General features: G+C 36.3%; 2 protein-coding genes across 3 annotated transcripts; both read right to left on the bottom strand.

Moving 5' to 3' along the window:
• Positions 1-784: 784 nt before the first annotated feature.
• LOC117926669 (WAS/WASL-interacting protein family member 3) lies at positions 785-2,245 on the bottom strand. The gene has a single exon (XM_034845875.1). It carries the CDS (start codon positions 1,867-1,869, stop codon positions 1,414-1,416), a length of 456 nt encoding a protein of 151 aa, XP_034701766.1. The 5' UTR covers positions 1,870-2,245; the 3' UTR covers positions 785-1,413.
• Positions 2,246-3,466: 1,221 nt separating this feature from the next.
• On the bottom strand, positions 3,467-13,316 carry LOC117926592 (auxin response factor 1-like). Of its 2 annotated transcripts, XM_034845745.1 has the most exons (16): positions 13,102-13,316; positions 12,002-12,332; positions 11,207-11,322; positions 10,489-10,587; positions 10,301-10,357; positions 9,971-10,123; positions 9,769-9,853; positions 8,291-8,381; positions 8,048-8,212; positions 7,366-7,485; positions 7,205-7,283; positions 5,852-6,020; positions 5,251-5,741; positions 4,332-4,522; positions 4,083-4,239; positions 3,467-3,930 (listed from the first exon to the last, which is right to left on the bottom strand). In XM_034845745.1, the coding sequence occupies exons 2-16, from the start codon at positions 12,045-12,047 to the stop codon at positions 3,913-3,915; spliced, it is 2,037 nt and encodes a 678-aa protein (XP_034701636.1). In that variant the 5' UTR covers positions 12,048-12,332; positions 13,102-13,316; the 3' UTR covers positions 3,467-3,912. The 2 variants fall into 2 exon arrangements, with proteins under 2 accessions (XP_034701636.1, XP_034701635.1); XM_034845744.1 differs by lacking the exon at positions 13,102-13,316 and adding an exon at positions 12,620-12,810 and having other exon boundaries at positions 3,467-4,239.
• Positions 13,317-18,154: the final 4,838 nt, after the last annotated feature.

The following is an 18,154-nucleotide window of genomic DNA, read 5'->3' as shown; positions in this document are numbered from 1 at the left end:
ATTAGTCCTCACAAAACTGTTTTCAGAGCAGTTTTGAGAAATAGCCTATTTGGAAACAGAGCTATGGTTGTTGCCTACTCATCCTCCATTTCTGTATCAAAAAATTTTGTAAGATTTCTTCTCTGTAGGGGTGTGCAAAAATTCGATCAAATCGGTCCCCCAAGTAATCTATTTTTAAAGATTTTTTTACCAATTCCAGTTTTATATTTCCAAACTAAACCGTTCCAGTCCATGGTTTTTTATTTAAAAATCCAATAATTATTTATTTATTAATTTTGTTATGCATCTTTCTCACTTGATAGGACCTCAAACTGCACTTCCGAAGTTTTTTATTTTTTGTGGGGCTGCTTAGTATGTGTGTCAAACATGCATTATAACAATAGTTATTTGTCTTTGAAATACAATAATATGATTTGAAATGCACTGCAAGATGTGATTTGATTTTTGCTATGAAATTGAACAAAATTGAAATTAAGTAAACCAGCTTAGATCAATTTTAGTATCAAACCAAATTGATTCAATTGGTTCCTCTTTAAATTCAATTAATTTGGTTTTAATGCTTGATTGATTCGATTTGATTTTAATACTTGAAAATTCAGCCTATTAAACCATGCACACCCATAATTCCTCAAAGAAAGAAAATTACCATCCCCCCTTACTTTCATGCTTAGAATGTGGCATCCATTGACTCTCAAAGTTCCTCCTTTACACTAGAATGTGATATTGAAAAAGTGAGATTAAAATAAGGAAAATTCCATGGTACGGATTTGAGATTATACTGAACTTTCAATCTGGGCCATTCAAGCTTATGATAAAATTTTAGTGGTTAAATGATAGTACACACAGATAGATCAAGATACAAACAAAACGAGATCAATTACAAAATAATGAGACATGTATAGTACAAGCAGTAGGACTGGAGTGGGATCAAGGTGTACGTGATCGAGGTGTACACATAGCACCCCTTGATTGAAGGTATTATACTGAACTTTCAATTTGGACCCTTACCATTTGACATTATAGGCAAACCCGAATGCTAATTAGTAATTCCGATACTTATACACAAACTTTAGCGTTGACCTTGAGATCAACATCTATATTTCCTTAGCATTGCTAATACACAAACCTAAAATTCTTTGACAGTATTATTCAATCTCACACTCATAAAATCCTATAAATCTTGAGATCTGCAGGTTGATGCTGCAAGCTAAAAGATTTTGGTCTAGAACAAAAATTTAACAAGAGGCTCAAATCCTATATGTAAATATTTCCCTTCCTGCCTAGCAATGAGTAAAATTTTATCCTCAATTTTTTCATTCTACTTTTTTAGTGTGAATTTTTGTTGTGAAGACGCTTGATGGTTGGTCTATTCTTGGTAAGGCAGCATCAACTGTAACTGCCTCAAAACTATCTTTAGCAAGCTTCTCGAACCCGAAAACATGGACAGAAGCAGCGGAAGAGATACCTGCCAATCTCAACTGCACAACCAAAAAGCCCAGCTGACTTCTCTTTTGTGGGTGCAGGCACAGCAGGAATGCCATAAACCGGATTGGGAACCATGTACTGCTGATAAGATGAGGTGCTGGTAACCGGCAGTGTTGGATACGATGGTCGGGCCTCTGAGACTATCTCCTGTTGTGGAGTTGAATAAACAAAACATGGGACTGGAGCAGCAGCGGCAGCATCATAGGCCTGCTCTGCGTCGTACCAAGGCGGTAGAGGTGGAGCAGAGGGGCATGAGCAGCAGCAGTGAGGAGATGGTAAAGGGGGAGGAGGAGGAGGAGGAGGAGGGGGAGGGAGATAGGGCTTCTTCTTCTTCTTTTTTCTGTGCCAGAACTTGAGCTTCTTGAGAGTCTTGAGCATTTTCATGGCTTCTTGGATGTTGAGATTTGTGGTTTGTAGTAGTATTTAAGAGGATTGGAGATGGTATTTTTTGGAGTGGCCCCTCTGGAGAAGAAATAAAAAGTAGGGAGAGAGATGATGGAGGATTTAGTAGAGAAGGTGAACGTTGTGGTTTCGAATTTTCAAACCTTGTGACCGTTGCTTCTTTCCATCTAGGCCCACTTATCTGGAAAGGAGGCTCCAGCCTCCATTTTTTTTTTACCATTTTTCTTTCTCCTCTTTCCTTTTCTAGTCTCTCCAGATATATTTAAAATTAATTCTTCATTCAGAAAAACAGAAATAAAAAATTGAAAAGGCAGACAGATGGTCGGAGAGTCGGAGGTTAGAGGAACTCTCACTTTGACTTGTTTCCATGCAATCAAAATTTTCTAATTTTTCTCTAGTTTTTGGGTGGTTACCAATCTCTTTTGATTTTAAAAGCTAATTTTGGCAACATGTTTTGAAAACACATAAGAATGAATTTTTAAAAATGGTTATTGAAAGCCATTTTTTATTGTATGAAGGAATAAATTTTATTTGAAACCTCTTTCCAAAAACATTTTTATTCTCCTTCCAACACAATCAGATATTTCTATCTATTATTTTCAATTATCATTCATAACATTCTATTAGGCTGCAATTTAGGCATGTTGGATGAGTTGATGGTTAGTCCAAAGTCAACCTAAACCAAAAAAACAATCAATCCAAGCCTAACTTAACCCGACGTCTAACCGGAGGTATTCAACCCAGCATCATCTCCCCAAGCTCGGATGAAGTTCAAATTGATCAAATCAGATTACATAATTCAAAATACTAAAAACTCTATTCATATAAACATATGAAAATTTAAATAATTAGGATAAAATTTTAAGATGGCAATAAATAAGCAAAAAAAATAAATTTATACCTTTTTAAAATATTGAAAAAATATATGATATAATATAACTTAATATTTTTTTCTTAAAATTTTTAAAAAAAATATTATTATATAATATAATATACATTATAAATATTATAAAATATTAAATAGAATCAAATTAGACTTGAATTATCCCACCGTAGCCAATCCAAATTGGGCTTGGGTTAGAAAAACCTAACCCAAAACCTATTCCCAATAGTGAAAATGATTATCCAAACCTACCTACACTTCGTTTGGACCACACCACCCAAATTCCACCCCTAAGTCTATCAAAAACAACTAGAAAAACATTTTAAATTAGTTTTAAAAAAATCATCTTATTTTCAATTCAAAGTCTACAAATTTATTTTAGTTCAAAACTCGTCAAAAATGGTTTTAAACTTTCCAAAAAATGAAAAAGAACCATTTTCATTTATTAGGAATAGAAAAGCGATTTAGACTTTTGAGATTGACCAATTAGGAAATTACAATAGCATTATACACAATCATACTTTACTCAACCCTAAACTGGCAAATCCAAACCACCCCCATCCCTCTACCTCCATGGAAAAGATGGAAGATGAAGAGGACTCAGCTACTCCGAGAGCTGAATTAACAAATAGAATCCATCATCCCAATACTCCTTTACCAAAAGACAACCCCAAAGCCAACCAAGTACACCAAAAGTCATCAACCAAATCACTATACCATATACCCTCTCACTCTATATATATATATACACAAGTGGGAGGCTGTATTCTCTATATCATATTATAAAAGGAGAAAAAGGTAAAAGAAATTATAAAACAGAAAAAAGAAAAAAAGAAAGAAACCATCTTTCCCCAACCCTTTTTTCCCTTCTTTTTTTGTTTTTTTATGGTACTTTTTGCCCCTCTGAGAGATGTGTGGAGCATACAACACTTTCAAGCTCATCCGAAGAAGATGATGAAAAGTCCCAACACCATGAGATTCCCTTCACAAAACAGAACAAAAAAGAAAACCCCGAAATAGTATCCATAACAAAGCAACATCCAGAAATTCCTTTATCTATATGCCAGGTCGCTCTCCCCACACCCTTCTATTCGATTCTTTTCTCACCCAGTGTGCTCCATCAGTCGCCACGTCCCATAGCATCATCCATGTTGTTCCTCCTACAAAACAAAATTGTGAGTGATCCTATGAGCCAGTTCCATTTTTTTTTTCTTTTTTTTTTTTTTTTTCCTTTTTCTGTTTTGGGTTTGTTTTGTTTTGTTTTGCTTTTCAGGTTTGTTTTGAAGCAGATGAATCAGCAACCAGGCCCCACCACGGATGACTGGTCGTCCGTGCCAGCCATGGCCACATCTGAATCCAGCTTCCCTGGTTTGATCTCTTCCATCGCCGGCAGTTTTATCTTGGGTGACAGCCTCTTCACTTCCTCGGCGGTGTAGATAAAAATCTTCCTCACCATGCTGCAGAACTCACTGCAAGAAAAAGCACGAATTTGAGGGTGGGTCAGATTTCAAATTCAGCTTATGAGGAATATGAAATCGAGAACAATGTTGAATGAACTTACAGCCATGGATCATCGCCAACCATCATCATGTCATCTTCATCATCAGTGTACACAACTTGCCATATGCTTGTCAACCCACATAGCTCGCCTTGAATATCAAACATCTCCTCCAGTTTCTTCAGCAGGTCCTCATACCGATCAAACCGGGTCAAATCTACAGCCCTTCCAACAGCAATCCCTTGCATGTGAACCTACAACAGAGAGAAAAAGAGAAGCTCTATTACACATTTTTCCACTTCGCACCCTGCTGGGCACTTAACGTTTAGAACCGGAAAATTCAACCTATAAGACACCCTTGTGTTACACATACAGGACACAGAGGCAACCTAACATGAAATGGAATCCAGTATCTACACTCATGAAATAATCAGCTTTAAGGACCTGTTTGACAGCTATTCTTGAGAATAGTTTTCTGCTTTTTAAGACAAGAAAAAAAAAACGTTTAATGTAGAAAACACATTTAACAAACTTCTGGCATAAAACAATTTTTAAAAACAAATTTAAGATGTTATCAGCTGTCTTTTCCTTTTTCTTTATAATTAAAAATATAAAGAATATTTTTTGGAAACTTTTGCATCATACATAATCATATGGAACCTTTACAGGGAATAAACCGAGTTCTAACTGAAAAAAACTGTTTTTTATCTAGTGTTCCCAAATAAAATTCTGTTTCTGAAAACAATTGAGAACTATTTTTTGAAAACTATTTTCAAAAACGTTGCTAGACAAACCCTTAATTTTCCTAGACAATTGTTGACAATTTTAATGGGCCGTGGGTGCTTGTGAAGTGTGAAGTACAGTTGTGACAAATTCTTCACATAGGGTCTCAAATGTTTATAATAATAAAGATTTCCGAGATCCATCTATTTTTCCCTTTTTTGGGCTATTAAATGAAGTAAGGGCATATCAATTAGAATACCTTTGTGCAGCTCCGAATTTGCCTGCTTTGCGACTCCTGGGGAGATCTCAGGGACAATTTATCAGCCTCACAACTTACAGAAGGAATATCAGATCGGTTAATGTTAGATGGTTCAGAATGCTGGTCAGATTCAACATCTAAAGATGGAACTGGCTGGTCCTCTCCCACTGTCAATACTGGCAAAGTCTCCTCCACCGTGGAGTTGTCAAGCAGCTGAAAGCCGAAGAGCCTGCAGCCACTGCCAGTGTCCCGTCTCTTTTCACCAGATTCTTTGTTAACAGCTGGTGCAAACGACTCCGTTGCGGGTTCCATTCTATTCGACCAGTACATTGAATTGCTGGAAACTGCAGCGGGGGAGCTATTCCCACTGAAACTGAAAGAGTTGGTCTTTGTAATAGAAGAGAACTTAGGTGATGGATAAAGGTCTCGGCCACGATGTGGGTCACAATATGGGAAACCTGATGGAGATTCAACTGAGGATTTCCACATGCCTAACGCACAAAAATAAAGAGATTCTGGATTAAAACACCATGAAAGAGCAAATACAGTGAAGAAGATCCCAAGACAATAATAATAAATAAATCAAAGAATGCATCCATACCAAGTACAGAGAGATCTGGTGTTGCTGAAGGTAAAACTGGAGGCCTTGCCCGCTTATTCCTCTGTGCGGGCTGTAAATTTGTAGGGGCAGCTGCTGCCACAAGTGGTTCCAATTCCCAAGCTGACACTCTTTCCGGACGAAAGATTGATGCAGGTTCATCCCATTGAACCTGAATATAAATAAAAAATCACAAGCAACTTGAGATCCGAAATAAAAATTGTTTCAAATGTGAAAAACAGAAAATCCATGAAATGCGATAAACCAAAAACTCCATATAAGAGCAACATAAAGCCATACTCCGGCCAATTCAATTTGATAGGACACTGGTTTTAAAAGAGCAAACATCTAAGAATCTAAATGAGCCTAATTACATGGATATCCAAATATAACCCGGTTCAAAAAATTTTGCATGGGAATCTGCTATTTGCAATCCAAACACCTAATTAGATATGGTGCCACAGGGCTATTACCATGAGATCAGTCTTATCAAAAACTTGCTAAAACCGAAAAGACCACCAAGCATCTACACCACAAACCTAAAATGTGGGTTCATGTATGCTACATTTTAATAACAAATATTTGGCTCCCAATCAGCAGTGGTAGTAACCAAACATAAGTTTGGCTGAAAATTTTGATGACTCTTTCATGAAACAACAAATTGAGATTAGATGACCTAAAAAATTATGAGTGATGTAATTCATGATAAAATATAAATTGTATCGCTGAATTTTGGTATTAATTCTGGGGTTGCAAAATATGTCCAGGGGTACAGTAGCCTACTTTACATGCAAAGACGCCAGATCCAATGTCTGAACTTATCTGGGCATTTTCAATTGTAGATTGAATTAGACCAACAAGTCAGAATCTTAATGTTTTGCTCATTTTAGACTAGTTCTGGCCACATAACCAAATTTGAGCTTGCATGGATGCAAATCTTTCTGCTCCCAACCTCAAGAGGGTCATATACCCAAATGGTTGCTTGGGACAAAATTCAAGTAGAATGGGAAGCAAATTCAGGTTAGAAGACCCACTAGCAAGTTGCATCTAAATGGAGGGACAAGCACTTATGGTTTTTCTAATGGAAGCTACTGTACGGGAAGAAAACCATTTCAAGGATTTAGTTGAATATCACATGGGAAGAAAACCATTCAAATCCACTTTTTTTATAGCACTTGAGGACTAATACATCCCTTAGAATGGAATACAGAAATGATGGTAAAAAATGAAACATCACTTCATATGATCCTAAATTATATGCAACAGATGGGATTCATTTCAAATGCAATAAAAATGAAATGAGTTCAAGTTCATGGTCATTGAGAATACAGCAGCTTGGTGGAAAAAAATATTAACCTTCAAGGATCTCCACTCAGAATCAGCCCATCCTGATGATGTATTCTTGTCCCCAACACCAACAATTGTGCCACTGAACCTGTAAATTTAAAAAAGATTGGGATTGATAAACATTTCTAACCTCCTATTAGAACAAATAAGAAGCTAGCTATGGAAAATACCTTCTTTCAGGAACTTCCTCACCCTCAAATCTCATCTTAAACCTCATCCCAACAGAGAGTTTGTGGTTGCGAGCTTCAAGGTACTTGTTGAGGCTTACAATGAACTCCGACCGACTTGTTCTGACATAAGTTGTGCTAGTTCAGCCAAGAGAAAGAATTCAAATAATAACGTAACAAAAATGCACTGCTATTCTAAAAAGTAGCATAGTAAAAAGATGATTTCAAAAATTGCACACCATAGACTTTGATTTAACAATGATAGCAATCATTTTCTCAAGTCATTTCTGAGGATGTTAGGCAACAGGTTAAGAAGAATAATGTTTTAGTGCAAAAGCACAGAGAGGGAAAAAAAAAATGAAAAACACACTCCCAAAGTAGAAAAAAATCAGGAAGCAACATGTTTACATCCTCTTCCCCCCCCGCCCAATAAAAGTTGTGACATGTTTGGAAGCCTCAGTTATTTCATTTTCTAAAGGAATTTTTTCCAGAAGGAAAAGATAAACTTAAAAGACACAACAAGAATTAGCTCAAAACACTTGATAATCAGAACACAATAAATGCTCTTCCGAATACCATCCAAGAAATTACACACCCATCAAAATACATGTCAACATCCAAAAAGGAAAAAAAAAATATGAAGATGTTCACTTTTTCCCCCTAAATGAGGCCACAGAAACAAAACCTTGGTTTATAGAAGACAGAAAAGAGGGTTCCGGTTGAAATTGCATGGGAGGCTGTGGCAAGAACTCCAAGATGCATGCTGTGGCTGGATATAACAGAAGATGGCATATTGCTTAGTTGTCTCATGAGCCTCCTTACTCCAACGCGCAGTTCTCCGTTTTCACCCCTGAAATATAAATGATTTTGTCAAGGCAGTACAAAAGGTAAAAGCACATTAACTCCATCATGATATGATAACACCTACCTTAGGAATATAAATGCATCGCCAGCCACTAACTTTTTGGAGCTAACAAATACACTCCATCCAGTAGTCAACAAGTGACGCCTAGGTTGCCCTGCAAAATGATGCTTTTATTTTAAGTCCTACCAGTATATAGAGGCTGAATAACAAAAGCACACCGCAAACAAAAGCAACAAAAATACCAATATCATCAAATTCCTAAGTGACATAAGTATGGTTTTCTTGGATCCCAGTTCGGAACAACCTCTTTCACAGGAACATGTATCAGTTGAAACGAAGGAAAAAGATAAAGAGGCATAGGTCCCCCCAAACAAAGGAGAGAAAACTATAAATGAAAAAATAAAAGCAGAACAATGAGGTGAACAAGAATAGAACCGTCTCAAAAAGTTGACAAACTCAAATGCTGCAATAAGAAATGACTAACTTGGGACACTATTCTTTATCCAAACATCATAAGCTATTAGCTCCTTTTTTGGAAAGGAAGTTTGCCTCCAAAGTTACCTGATTTAGGATTATTAAGAGAATCTACAAACTAAGGCAGAAAAGAAGTCAAGAAAAATGAAGGTAAGCCAGATCCTTTTAAAAAAATTGCTTCCCCATTGAATTAGGACACTGGATCTCCTAGTATAATACTCAACAGACATCTTTTCTTAGCTTCCTTAGGATCCAATCAGTAAGCTAGTATCTCAAACATAGACATTTCCCCTCACCCAATAGCACTGGAAAATGCAGATAGTATATATCACACATGCCGATTGGAATAGGATCCCATGCAATATGGATATAGCATAGCACAAGTTACAAGATGACTGGCACCACAAGCACCCAATGCCTAAAAGCGCCTTCATATGTGATTCTAGTTTACAGGAACTGTCTCATTTCTGTATCATTGATTCTGCAGACAACTTGCTAGCTGGGGCAAGGAAAACAAAGGAAAAGAGTTACCTTCATTCTGCAGGTATTCTCCTATGTCTCTAGTCTACAGATATCCTCCTATTTTTCTTTACACATTCTGCAGGCAACTTGCGTGGTTGTTAAATAAAGAAAAAGGAACAAACAATAAAAAAATCATATTCAGTTTGACTGTGGTTTTAAATACCCAATAAAATAGGTCCAACTCAACTCTGAAAGTTGGGGAATCAAATGATTCAACTTAAAAGTCTAAAGCAACCACAAACAGATTCCCCAGGTGAGGAAGTTTAGCATACTCCAGACACTTATTAACGATATCCACTATCAAAACAACTTCATAGCATATAATGCCGACAAAGAAAAATATATAAACAATGTCATCTGAGTTAGAGTAGAGAAAGTTAAACAAAATTATGCAGATTACATGATCAAATGCTTAGACCCATAAGCTTAAGTAGCATTAAAGACAAAGCCATTCCAGCCAAATTTCCGGCTTAGGCGGTTAGCCTGCTCTAGTTGTAGCTAAAGCAACTCAGTAACAATACAAATTCACAGCATAGAATGTTAACCTCGAAATATGTGACGAAAGTGCCATTCATTGCCATGCAGATCTGCTGCAACCAATTCCTGCCAGGGTGGCTGCTGGGACATATCCTGAATAGCAACAGGAACCAAACTAAGCAGGAGGAAGATAAAAATAAAAAAATGAAGTGGATGAAAAAGTTAACATGCTAAAAAAAGAAAAAACTTGGATTAAAATTTTAAACCAACCAATGGAGGTAGACAATCATCTGCATGTCTTCGAAGAACAGAGAATCCACCATGGGTGCTCGTGTCGGAAGCTGTAAGCGTCTTGCAAAATGAATGGACTGTGCATCTTTGAGGTTCTGGGAGTGGAGGATCAGGACTAGTAATCTCACTTTGCTGATTGAAAAGAGAGAATAGAAAGCAGGCAAGCACACAAAAGGAAAAGAAGAGATATAAATATCATGAGTTAGAAGCATTCATAGCTTGATATTAAATGTAGATATTTAAGTAATGGTTTGTAAAAATTAGCTTATTCCAGGTTTTTACGATAAGAGAAAGGGTGAGAGAGCTTACATCTGGTTCAGGTAGCAGAGTTACTTGGGCATAAACTTCATCAGTTTCTGGTTCTGCCTATACTCCAACAAAAAGGGCACATTTAAACAAGGATGAAAGAATGACCAATTTTTTTGGTAAAGAACAAAGACGCAGAGATGAAAGTGGTCCACTATGATCTTGAAAACTGATGGTGAGCAAAACCTTACCCGAAGTTGAACATGAACTACTTTGCAAAGAATTTTAGATGGCAGATTGAATGAGGGCATTTGCTGGTCTAACCCTTGATGTGTCGTTGATGCTTCAAGCTGCAAGAAGGATAAGATTTATAAAGATGGAATTGATACGATAACAAAAACATTATAATATGTAAATAGGGGCCTGGGAGATTCAATTCAAGGTATTAGAGAAGCAAATATCAGTATTTAAATAAATAAAGCATTAACCAGAACCTCCTTTGCACAATAAATGAAGAGATAGGCAAATAGATTCACACATGCAAATCATAAAAATCAAAATACAAAATAAAGCAACAAAGTGTAAAAGCTTCGTCAAGACAAATATGTAGTACGCTCATTAAGGAGATAAATCAGGTGGAAATTGACTAAATTAGGTTTATCCTGATCATAAAAGCTAAAAAACAAAATACAGGAACAAAAACAAAAAGGCTCTTTGCAAGCACAACACATAGACCACTGTCATTAAGGACATTAATCTGATGAGATTTAACTAAATTAGGTTTCCATTTCAAATACAACAAAGAAAATTCCATTTTGTACACTGCATATTCAAGTAGTCATTGGTACACATCACTGTAAAATCAAATACAACAATTTACATTTCAAACTCAATGGAAAAAAATGCCATTTTGGGCGCTGCATACTAGAGTAGTCATCCATACAACATATCACGTTAGAGTCGATATACCTGTTCCATGTGACCTTGTGGAAAGTAATAAACTCGCTCCCCTTCGCGGGGAACAGTTACCAGGGGTCCAGCACAGGCATGCCACAGTTCCTTGTATAGAGCATCACAAGGAGCTCCTAGAAGGCAACAACAGGTCATGGAAAATTAGAAACACGAAAAGGAAGCAAAAATCAAAATTTAAAAAAATAAAAAATAAAAGCACAAGTACAAACTGCTAATCATTGAGTCATGAAAACATGCTACTGGTGATTAAAAGGAGTCATATTATTACTAGCATAAGTATTAAAAAAAAAACAGAAATAATAATAATATGAGAATAACACCAAGACATGCATACTCATGCATAACTAGCAATAGAGGTCGCATCACATGGTTTTGCTCACACAAATCAAACCGTCAAGCTTGCAACTTATCATAATCTCAAGTTTGTAAAAAAAAAAGCACCTTTACATTTTTTGAGACGCCGGTTTCTAGAACATATGCTAAACAAACCGGCTTTATTCAACTCAAATTATGAAAATTCTAAGAACTTATGCTTGTTGCTATTACAATCATCATGGTGTGAACCCTCTCCAACAGTAGGCATACAATTCTTTTCCAAATTTTCTTCAAACAGCTTTAAGCTCTGTTTGGATGGCACAAAGAAATGCTTAGCATTTCCCTTCCCTTTTCCTGAGATCTAAAAGGAGCCACTGAGTCATAAATTCTTCCCCTTTCTAGTTCTACTTAGCATCTCTCGCGAGTTGCAACTGACAAGTAAAGGGAGAAAATTTTCGAAAGAGTCAGATCTCAAACCTGCATGAGGTCCTCCTGATGGATAATTCGAGGCTACCAGCGCCATCAGAAACCACACAGATGGTCAAATCACTCAATTTATTGCAACAGCCCCCTCAATGAAATCGCGAACCGTAAATAAAAAACCCTAAGCACTTGATGCTTTTTGAGCTGCCGAATTAAAGCTTAAATGACTCAATTTGGTGTCACTGTCTCTGCTTTATACCTCAAATGCTGCAAAAGACTGTAGGCTGTTCGAACTTTAACGGCAATCAAAAAGAAAGCGTGAACTGTTCACAAGCTGTATGTACCGCGAAACACCTTTCTTTATAGCTCAAAATCAGCAATTTTTCTGCAAAGTTAAAATTCAAAGATTCTTTACCCGATAAAGACAAATTGCTTTTCTTTTGAAGCCAAAAAGTGGAATATAGAACATATTTCCAATTCCATGCAAGAACATTGTGATTCAGAAACTTAATTCACAGGGATTCAGAGAGAGAAACACATTTAACTAAAGATCATATATAAAAACCTAAATTTCAGCACCATTTGGCTGAAAGAAACTGCGGGAAAACAAACCAAACAGCCCCACAACTCAGCTGAGCTCAGCCTAATGCAATCCCACGGCTCAGTGCATACCTCAAGACACTTGTTTTCTCTTCCTTTCCCCTCTATTTTCTCAGCCATCAAACAGAAGACAAACAGAAAATTCACATCCGTGTCCACTCAGATCCACACGAGGTCAACGAATCGGTGAAAACGCCCCGTTTGCCCGCCATGAAAATGCAGGAAAAGAAACGAGACCGCAGCTCAGCTGACCTGACCCGACCCGACCCCGACACCACCGCACTCCTACGAAATTCCATCCTCTCTCTATCCCACCTCCACTTCCTCCGCCACTAAACCACACCAAACCTTAAAATCAACCTCCGCGTCAACTCGGATCCACGCGAGGTGAATGAATCAGCCAAACCGCACTGTTCGGCCGCATAGAAAAATGCACCAATCCACCAAACCGCATCTCAGCTCAGCTGAGCCCAGCACAGTCACACGCCCTCCCAAATTTCCTTTTCCCCCCTACTTTCTCAGCTACCAAACGCAACAAAACCAAAAAAACTCACCTCGGATCCAGAAGAAGCGAATGGAACGGCACGAAACGCGGCGTTTCGCTGGAACTCTTCCCGCAAAAGAGCAGCGTCGAATCGGTTAGGGTTTTTTTTTTGGAAACAGGAGAAAAAACCAGAGAGAGGAGAGATGGATAGATCGAAGAATCAATGGGTCTTTGCCTGGTTGAAGCCGACACGACCATTCATAGAAAAATATTAATTAATAATAAATATAAATTCTTAATTAGTTCTGCTCTCTAAACGCTATTTTTCTTTATATGTATGGCTGGCTGCTCCTCCCTTTGATCCCTTTTGGACGGGTGCGCATTGCGCATACCTCCTCGCATTTTCAGAAGATGGTAGAAGGTATGGGCAGTGTAATTTTAAAAAAAAAAATTAATTTGTAACAAAAATTTATTTTAACTGCATTGAAAAATAAAAATAAAATATTAAATTTGAATTAAAAAAATTCAAATATTCAATTTTTTTTTTGGGAGGGTGGGTGCGCAGTGCGCACATGCCCTAGGATAGAAGTGGAAAAAGGAGGAGCAGAGATTCAAAGGGTGCCCTGATATCCCTACAAGTTTCCTTTCCCGTGTCTACGCCCACAATTTGTTTTTTAATATTAAATATAAATCATTTTAATATCGCTCATCATCATAATCTTCTTCTTCAGTCCTTTGAACGCTTTCCACATTTTCTTTAAGCCCCTTCTACTATTCGTTATTTACATTTATGCCCTTCTTCTTTGACCTTTCAATAATAAAGTCTAGTGTGAGAAAATTAATTTAGGAGTTTTTAATTCTCAAATGGAGAAAAGTCAGAAAACATAATTAATGCTTACAACACTCTAAAAAGATTAGTGAAAATATTTTAAATTTGTTTTAAACAGTAATTTTCAAAACAGATTTTGGAAATAACTATTTTTATCGAAATTTTATTAAATATGTTTTATAAGTTAGAAATTTATTTTTTGTTTTTAAAAAATAGAAAATTGTTTCAAAAAAACAATTGCATATAAAAAATAAATAAATAAATAAGAGGTGATGCAAACTCAATATTTTTATAATAGTTAAACATAAGTCAACTTATGTTCATTTTCCCCAAGCTTTAATCGAGTGAGGATTCCATTAAAAATGATTGTAATATAAGCTTTCAAATTTTATAATTAGATTAATCGACTTCAATGAGCACTTCCAAATTTTTCTCAAGAGATGTTTCACTCTTAAACTCTCAAAAGATACATCACATTTAGATTTTTCTCTCAATTGATGCCTATATTTGAGTCCACCTCACAAAGTATACAAAAAAATATTTTATATAAATAAAAGTTATAGTTTGTAATTTTGCACGATGGGATTTGATGAAATTATGATTGAATGATGCATTAAGATGAAATGCAAGTTTGAAAGTATACTCTAAAACATCCCTCAAGGCTCAAATAATATTCAAAAATGATTTAAAACCCCTTTCATCGTGAATACAATAAGGTTTTGAGTCTTTAAATATGAGTTGAAAGCTAAAGTCATTTTACACAACTTGGGATAATTGACCAACTGGTCAAACTGATTACAAACTGTTGGGTGGCAAAAGATATGGAAAGTGACCATTAGGTCATAAGAACTCTACCAATTGAGCAATAGACTCAACCAATACCTCAATTGGTCAAGGTTACACTTTTAACTAGTTGAGACCAATTTTTTCCACTTTGAAAATTTTCTTGAATCGATCGATTGCTTAGTCTAATCAATTGACCTCTTAGTTCGATTGATCAACCTCTTGGTCCACCTAATTGACCTAAAAAAAAGAAAAAAAAAGTAAGAAGATGATGTATAAATGAACTTGAATGACTTGAATTGTTTTAGTATGAAAACTTTAAAATTAAAAAATTCCCTTTAATGATGAAATGCATGATTCTAATGCACTAACAACCTTGGAAATAAAATATAAAAAATAAGTTTTGATTTATCTTCTCTTTTATATCTTCTCCTTATTTTGATTTTCCTTTGAATTAATTTTCCTTTATGATTAATACTTTAAAAATTTTCTTGCCTAAACAAACTTATGATAAATTATTAGTTTCAAATATTGTTTTGTTATTATCAAATTTTAAATCAACCAAACCTTTATTTTCCAATCTCCCCCTTTTTGACAAATACAAAACCAATGTTGCTAGAATATTCTCCCTCAATATATACTCATTTTTATTTATGAAAATATTAAAGTTCAAGAATTCTAACGAGTATATCGGGAGTACTAAAAATAATATAACCAAATATAAATAGCATAAAAAACAATTAACAATATGAGAAGCCATGCATTAAATCCGATGCATGCATATATGACGAACTAACCATATGGTATTAATATTAATAAGAAAGCTAAAACAATAATAATATTTTAGAATTACTTCACCTCAAGTTAGAAACTTATCATCACTTCTTCCATTTTGTGTCATCAAGAAAAAATCTCAACTAAGCATAATGAAGGAATCGTAATATCAATCAAAAAATATTTTGTAAATATAAACATTAGGCATATCGTCGTTTTTCATAGAAATATATAATAAGAAATCATTTTACTTTTTCTTTTAAAACATAAGAGTCGGCTCAAACTTAAAGCATTTCCAATTTAAAACATAATTTGACAAAAAATAATGCAAGGGAATGAGAGGATATACAACATATGGCATGCATAAGATAACATTATTAAAAACATGTAAGCATATGATCATTTTATTTCACCTAAGATTTTCATAAATGACAACTTATTCTTAATCCAAATACTTGATTACTAATTATATCAATCTAATCTAAATTATTTAATATTTTTTTGTGTGCATGCTCATAATTTAAAAATATTATTAATTTTACTTCATGAAATTTCAATTCCACGAGATGATAAGACAATCAAGGACATATAAGTTAAAAACAAAAAATCCTTAACTTGTTGAGTTTTCATTAATATGATTCATTCGAGGATGACTTACATTGTTTAAAATCGTTTTGAAGATTGTTAGCCCGTTTGGTGGTATAATTAAAAAAAAAAATTATTTTAAAAAAAAAGTATTTTAAAAATTTTATAATATTATTTGATGGTTGTTTCTCATAAACAGATTTTAAAATAAAGTGAAATAGATAATAGTTTTTAAAAAATAAGCAAAAGTTTTATTTTGAAGAAAAACTATAAATTAGATTATAGAATGGATTTTGTAAAGAGTGGCAGGAAAAGACAATGGGCAATTTGGTCCAATAGCGGTCCAGTTGCTAAAGACCAATCCGAGAAATGGGGCAACAGTGGAAAACCACGTGGTTTTGTTTCAAGGGTATTTTCATAAATTTAGGATTTCAATGAACAGATATCTCACTCTAGTTAAATTAAGCTTTGACCATAGCAAGTGTCACACCCCTGAAGATCACACTAAATTTTTCACGAGTGCTCGGTGCTAAGGACTCTTCCTTAGCCAACCTTCCTTCCCAGCTTTTAGAACAACAGAGTAAAAGCAAACTCAAGCAAAGTAAAAGCACAGTAACAGGGACACCAACAATTTACAAGAAACTTTTCCCAAATTGTATTAATTCACTCTACAAGACAAAATTGTTCCCCTGAGTCAGAGTATAATGCTCACACCCCAAGCATTAAGAGAATAACCCTATCCCAATCTCTCACTCTCTAGTTCAAGGATGCAGAAGCCCTTTTAAAAGACTCAGCTTGCAGTTACATATTTGAATTTCCAAATTCAAAAGTTAAAGTCAATCTGGTGGTTATGCAATTGGCCAGAACTGCCCATAACTACCTTGCATAACCACTCACCACCCAGATAATGGCATGCACATGAACCACCCACTTGCACCAGCCATTAGCCCTCAGCTAACTACAAGTCAATTAACTACTTGACTTAGTCACTTGCTGTCTAAGCTAGCTGCCACTAGCTAGCTGCACTGCCATCTCCTTAAGCCTTGCTCACCAAGATGCTGGAGAGTCGCCCTAACAAGCTGCCTTCTTCCCCGCAAGTGCCTCTTGTGATCGGATGCCCATCAGCATGTCTTTGATCAAGGCCTTCTGAGTCAGGCAGCGTGCACCAACCAGCTAACCAAGTGTCAAGTGCATCAGTGTGCCTTCCCCACACTAATGTGTGAGCCCATGCCATGTCTAAGTGCCCACGACTTGGGCATGTTGCTTGCTTCCCCTGTCAAGTCCAGCTTTATAGCAACGAGTCATGGCATTGTGCCCATGGCTGATCTCTCTTGGTGCACAGGGTATCGTGCCCCTATGTTGTGCGTAGGCATCATGGTGCGAGTCAACTGTTGTTTGGTGCCCCATAGACCATGGCATTGCGCCCATGGCTTTCTCAACTGGCTCACCGCACAAGGTTTAGGCACCCTCGTGCCTGCGTGGGAAGGAGGTAGGTCGCACCAGGCCCCGTGTCGTTGCGGCCATGGGGTGCACACCACAAATGTCGTGGAGCCCATGTGTGCGTGCTCGAGTCACGATCGTGTGTCCTAGGCACGCCCAAGGCTGTGCTATGGTGCCACCTTGGTGCGATGCACGCGATGCCCATCTGGTGCGCACGCGGTGCATGTCTGGCTCGTCCATGGTGTGTGCGTGTGGTGCGCGCGCGGTGCACGTTTGGCTCGCCCGCGACCTCCTCACTTGGCCCCTAAAGTTTGAACCACCAAACCTCCAAGCTTTCCTTACTTTCTGCCTAGGCTCTCATGAGTGCAAGGCCTACCCATGAGGCCTTTTCCTCCATGGTTGAGTCAAGAGGCTAATGGGCTGACAGTAAGGACATAAAGACAAGTTACAATGGCAAGTGGTTAGCTACATTTCTATAAATGTCCAATGGCTTGTTGCCACATCAATCACACAAACTAATAGATATTTTTTTTTTACAATAATGTATTTATTATATATATATGTTATTGTTATTTTAAAAAAAATAAATTTGAGGCAGCAATTTTTTTCATATTTTATTTTTTTACACAAATTTTATAACCTATTTTTTTTCCATTTTTTATTTTATAAATAAAAGGTAAGCACTGTATTCAAACCGATACTTAGAAAAATC

Source organism: Vitis riparia, chromosome 12 (assembly GCF_004353265.1).
Source record: "Vitis riparia cultivar Riparia Gloire de Montpellier isolate 1030 chromosome 12, EGFV_Vit.rip_1.0, whole genome shotgun sequence".
Classification (NCBI taxonomy): Eukaryota; Viridiplantae; Streptophyta; class Magnoliopsida; order Vitales; family Vitaceae; genus Vitis; species Vitis riparia.
This window is presented reverse-complemented; position numbering and strand designations above follow the sequence as displayed.

Excerpts from the sequence above, each read along its gene's own strand:
- LOC117926669 (XM_034845875.1), bottom strand. The coding sequence starts at position 1,869 with ATGAAAATGCTCAAGACTCTCAAGAAGCTCAAGTTCTGGCACAGAAAA.
- LOC117926592 (XM_034845745.1), bottom strand. The coding sequence starts at position 12,047 with ATGGCGCTGGTAGCCTCGAATTATCCATCAGGAGGACCTCATGCAG. Across the intron at positions 11,323-12,001 it reads ATCAGGAGGACCTCATGCAG|GAGCTCCTTGTGATGCTCTA; the intron begins GTTTGAGATCTG and ends GTTGCCTTCTAG. Across the intron at positions 7,486-8,047 it reads TCTGTCTTCTATAAACCAAG|AACAAGTCGGTCGGAGTTCA; the intron begins GTTTTGTTTCTG and ends AACTTATGTCAG.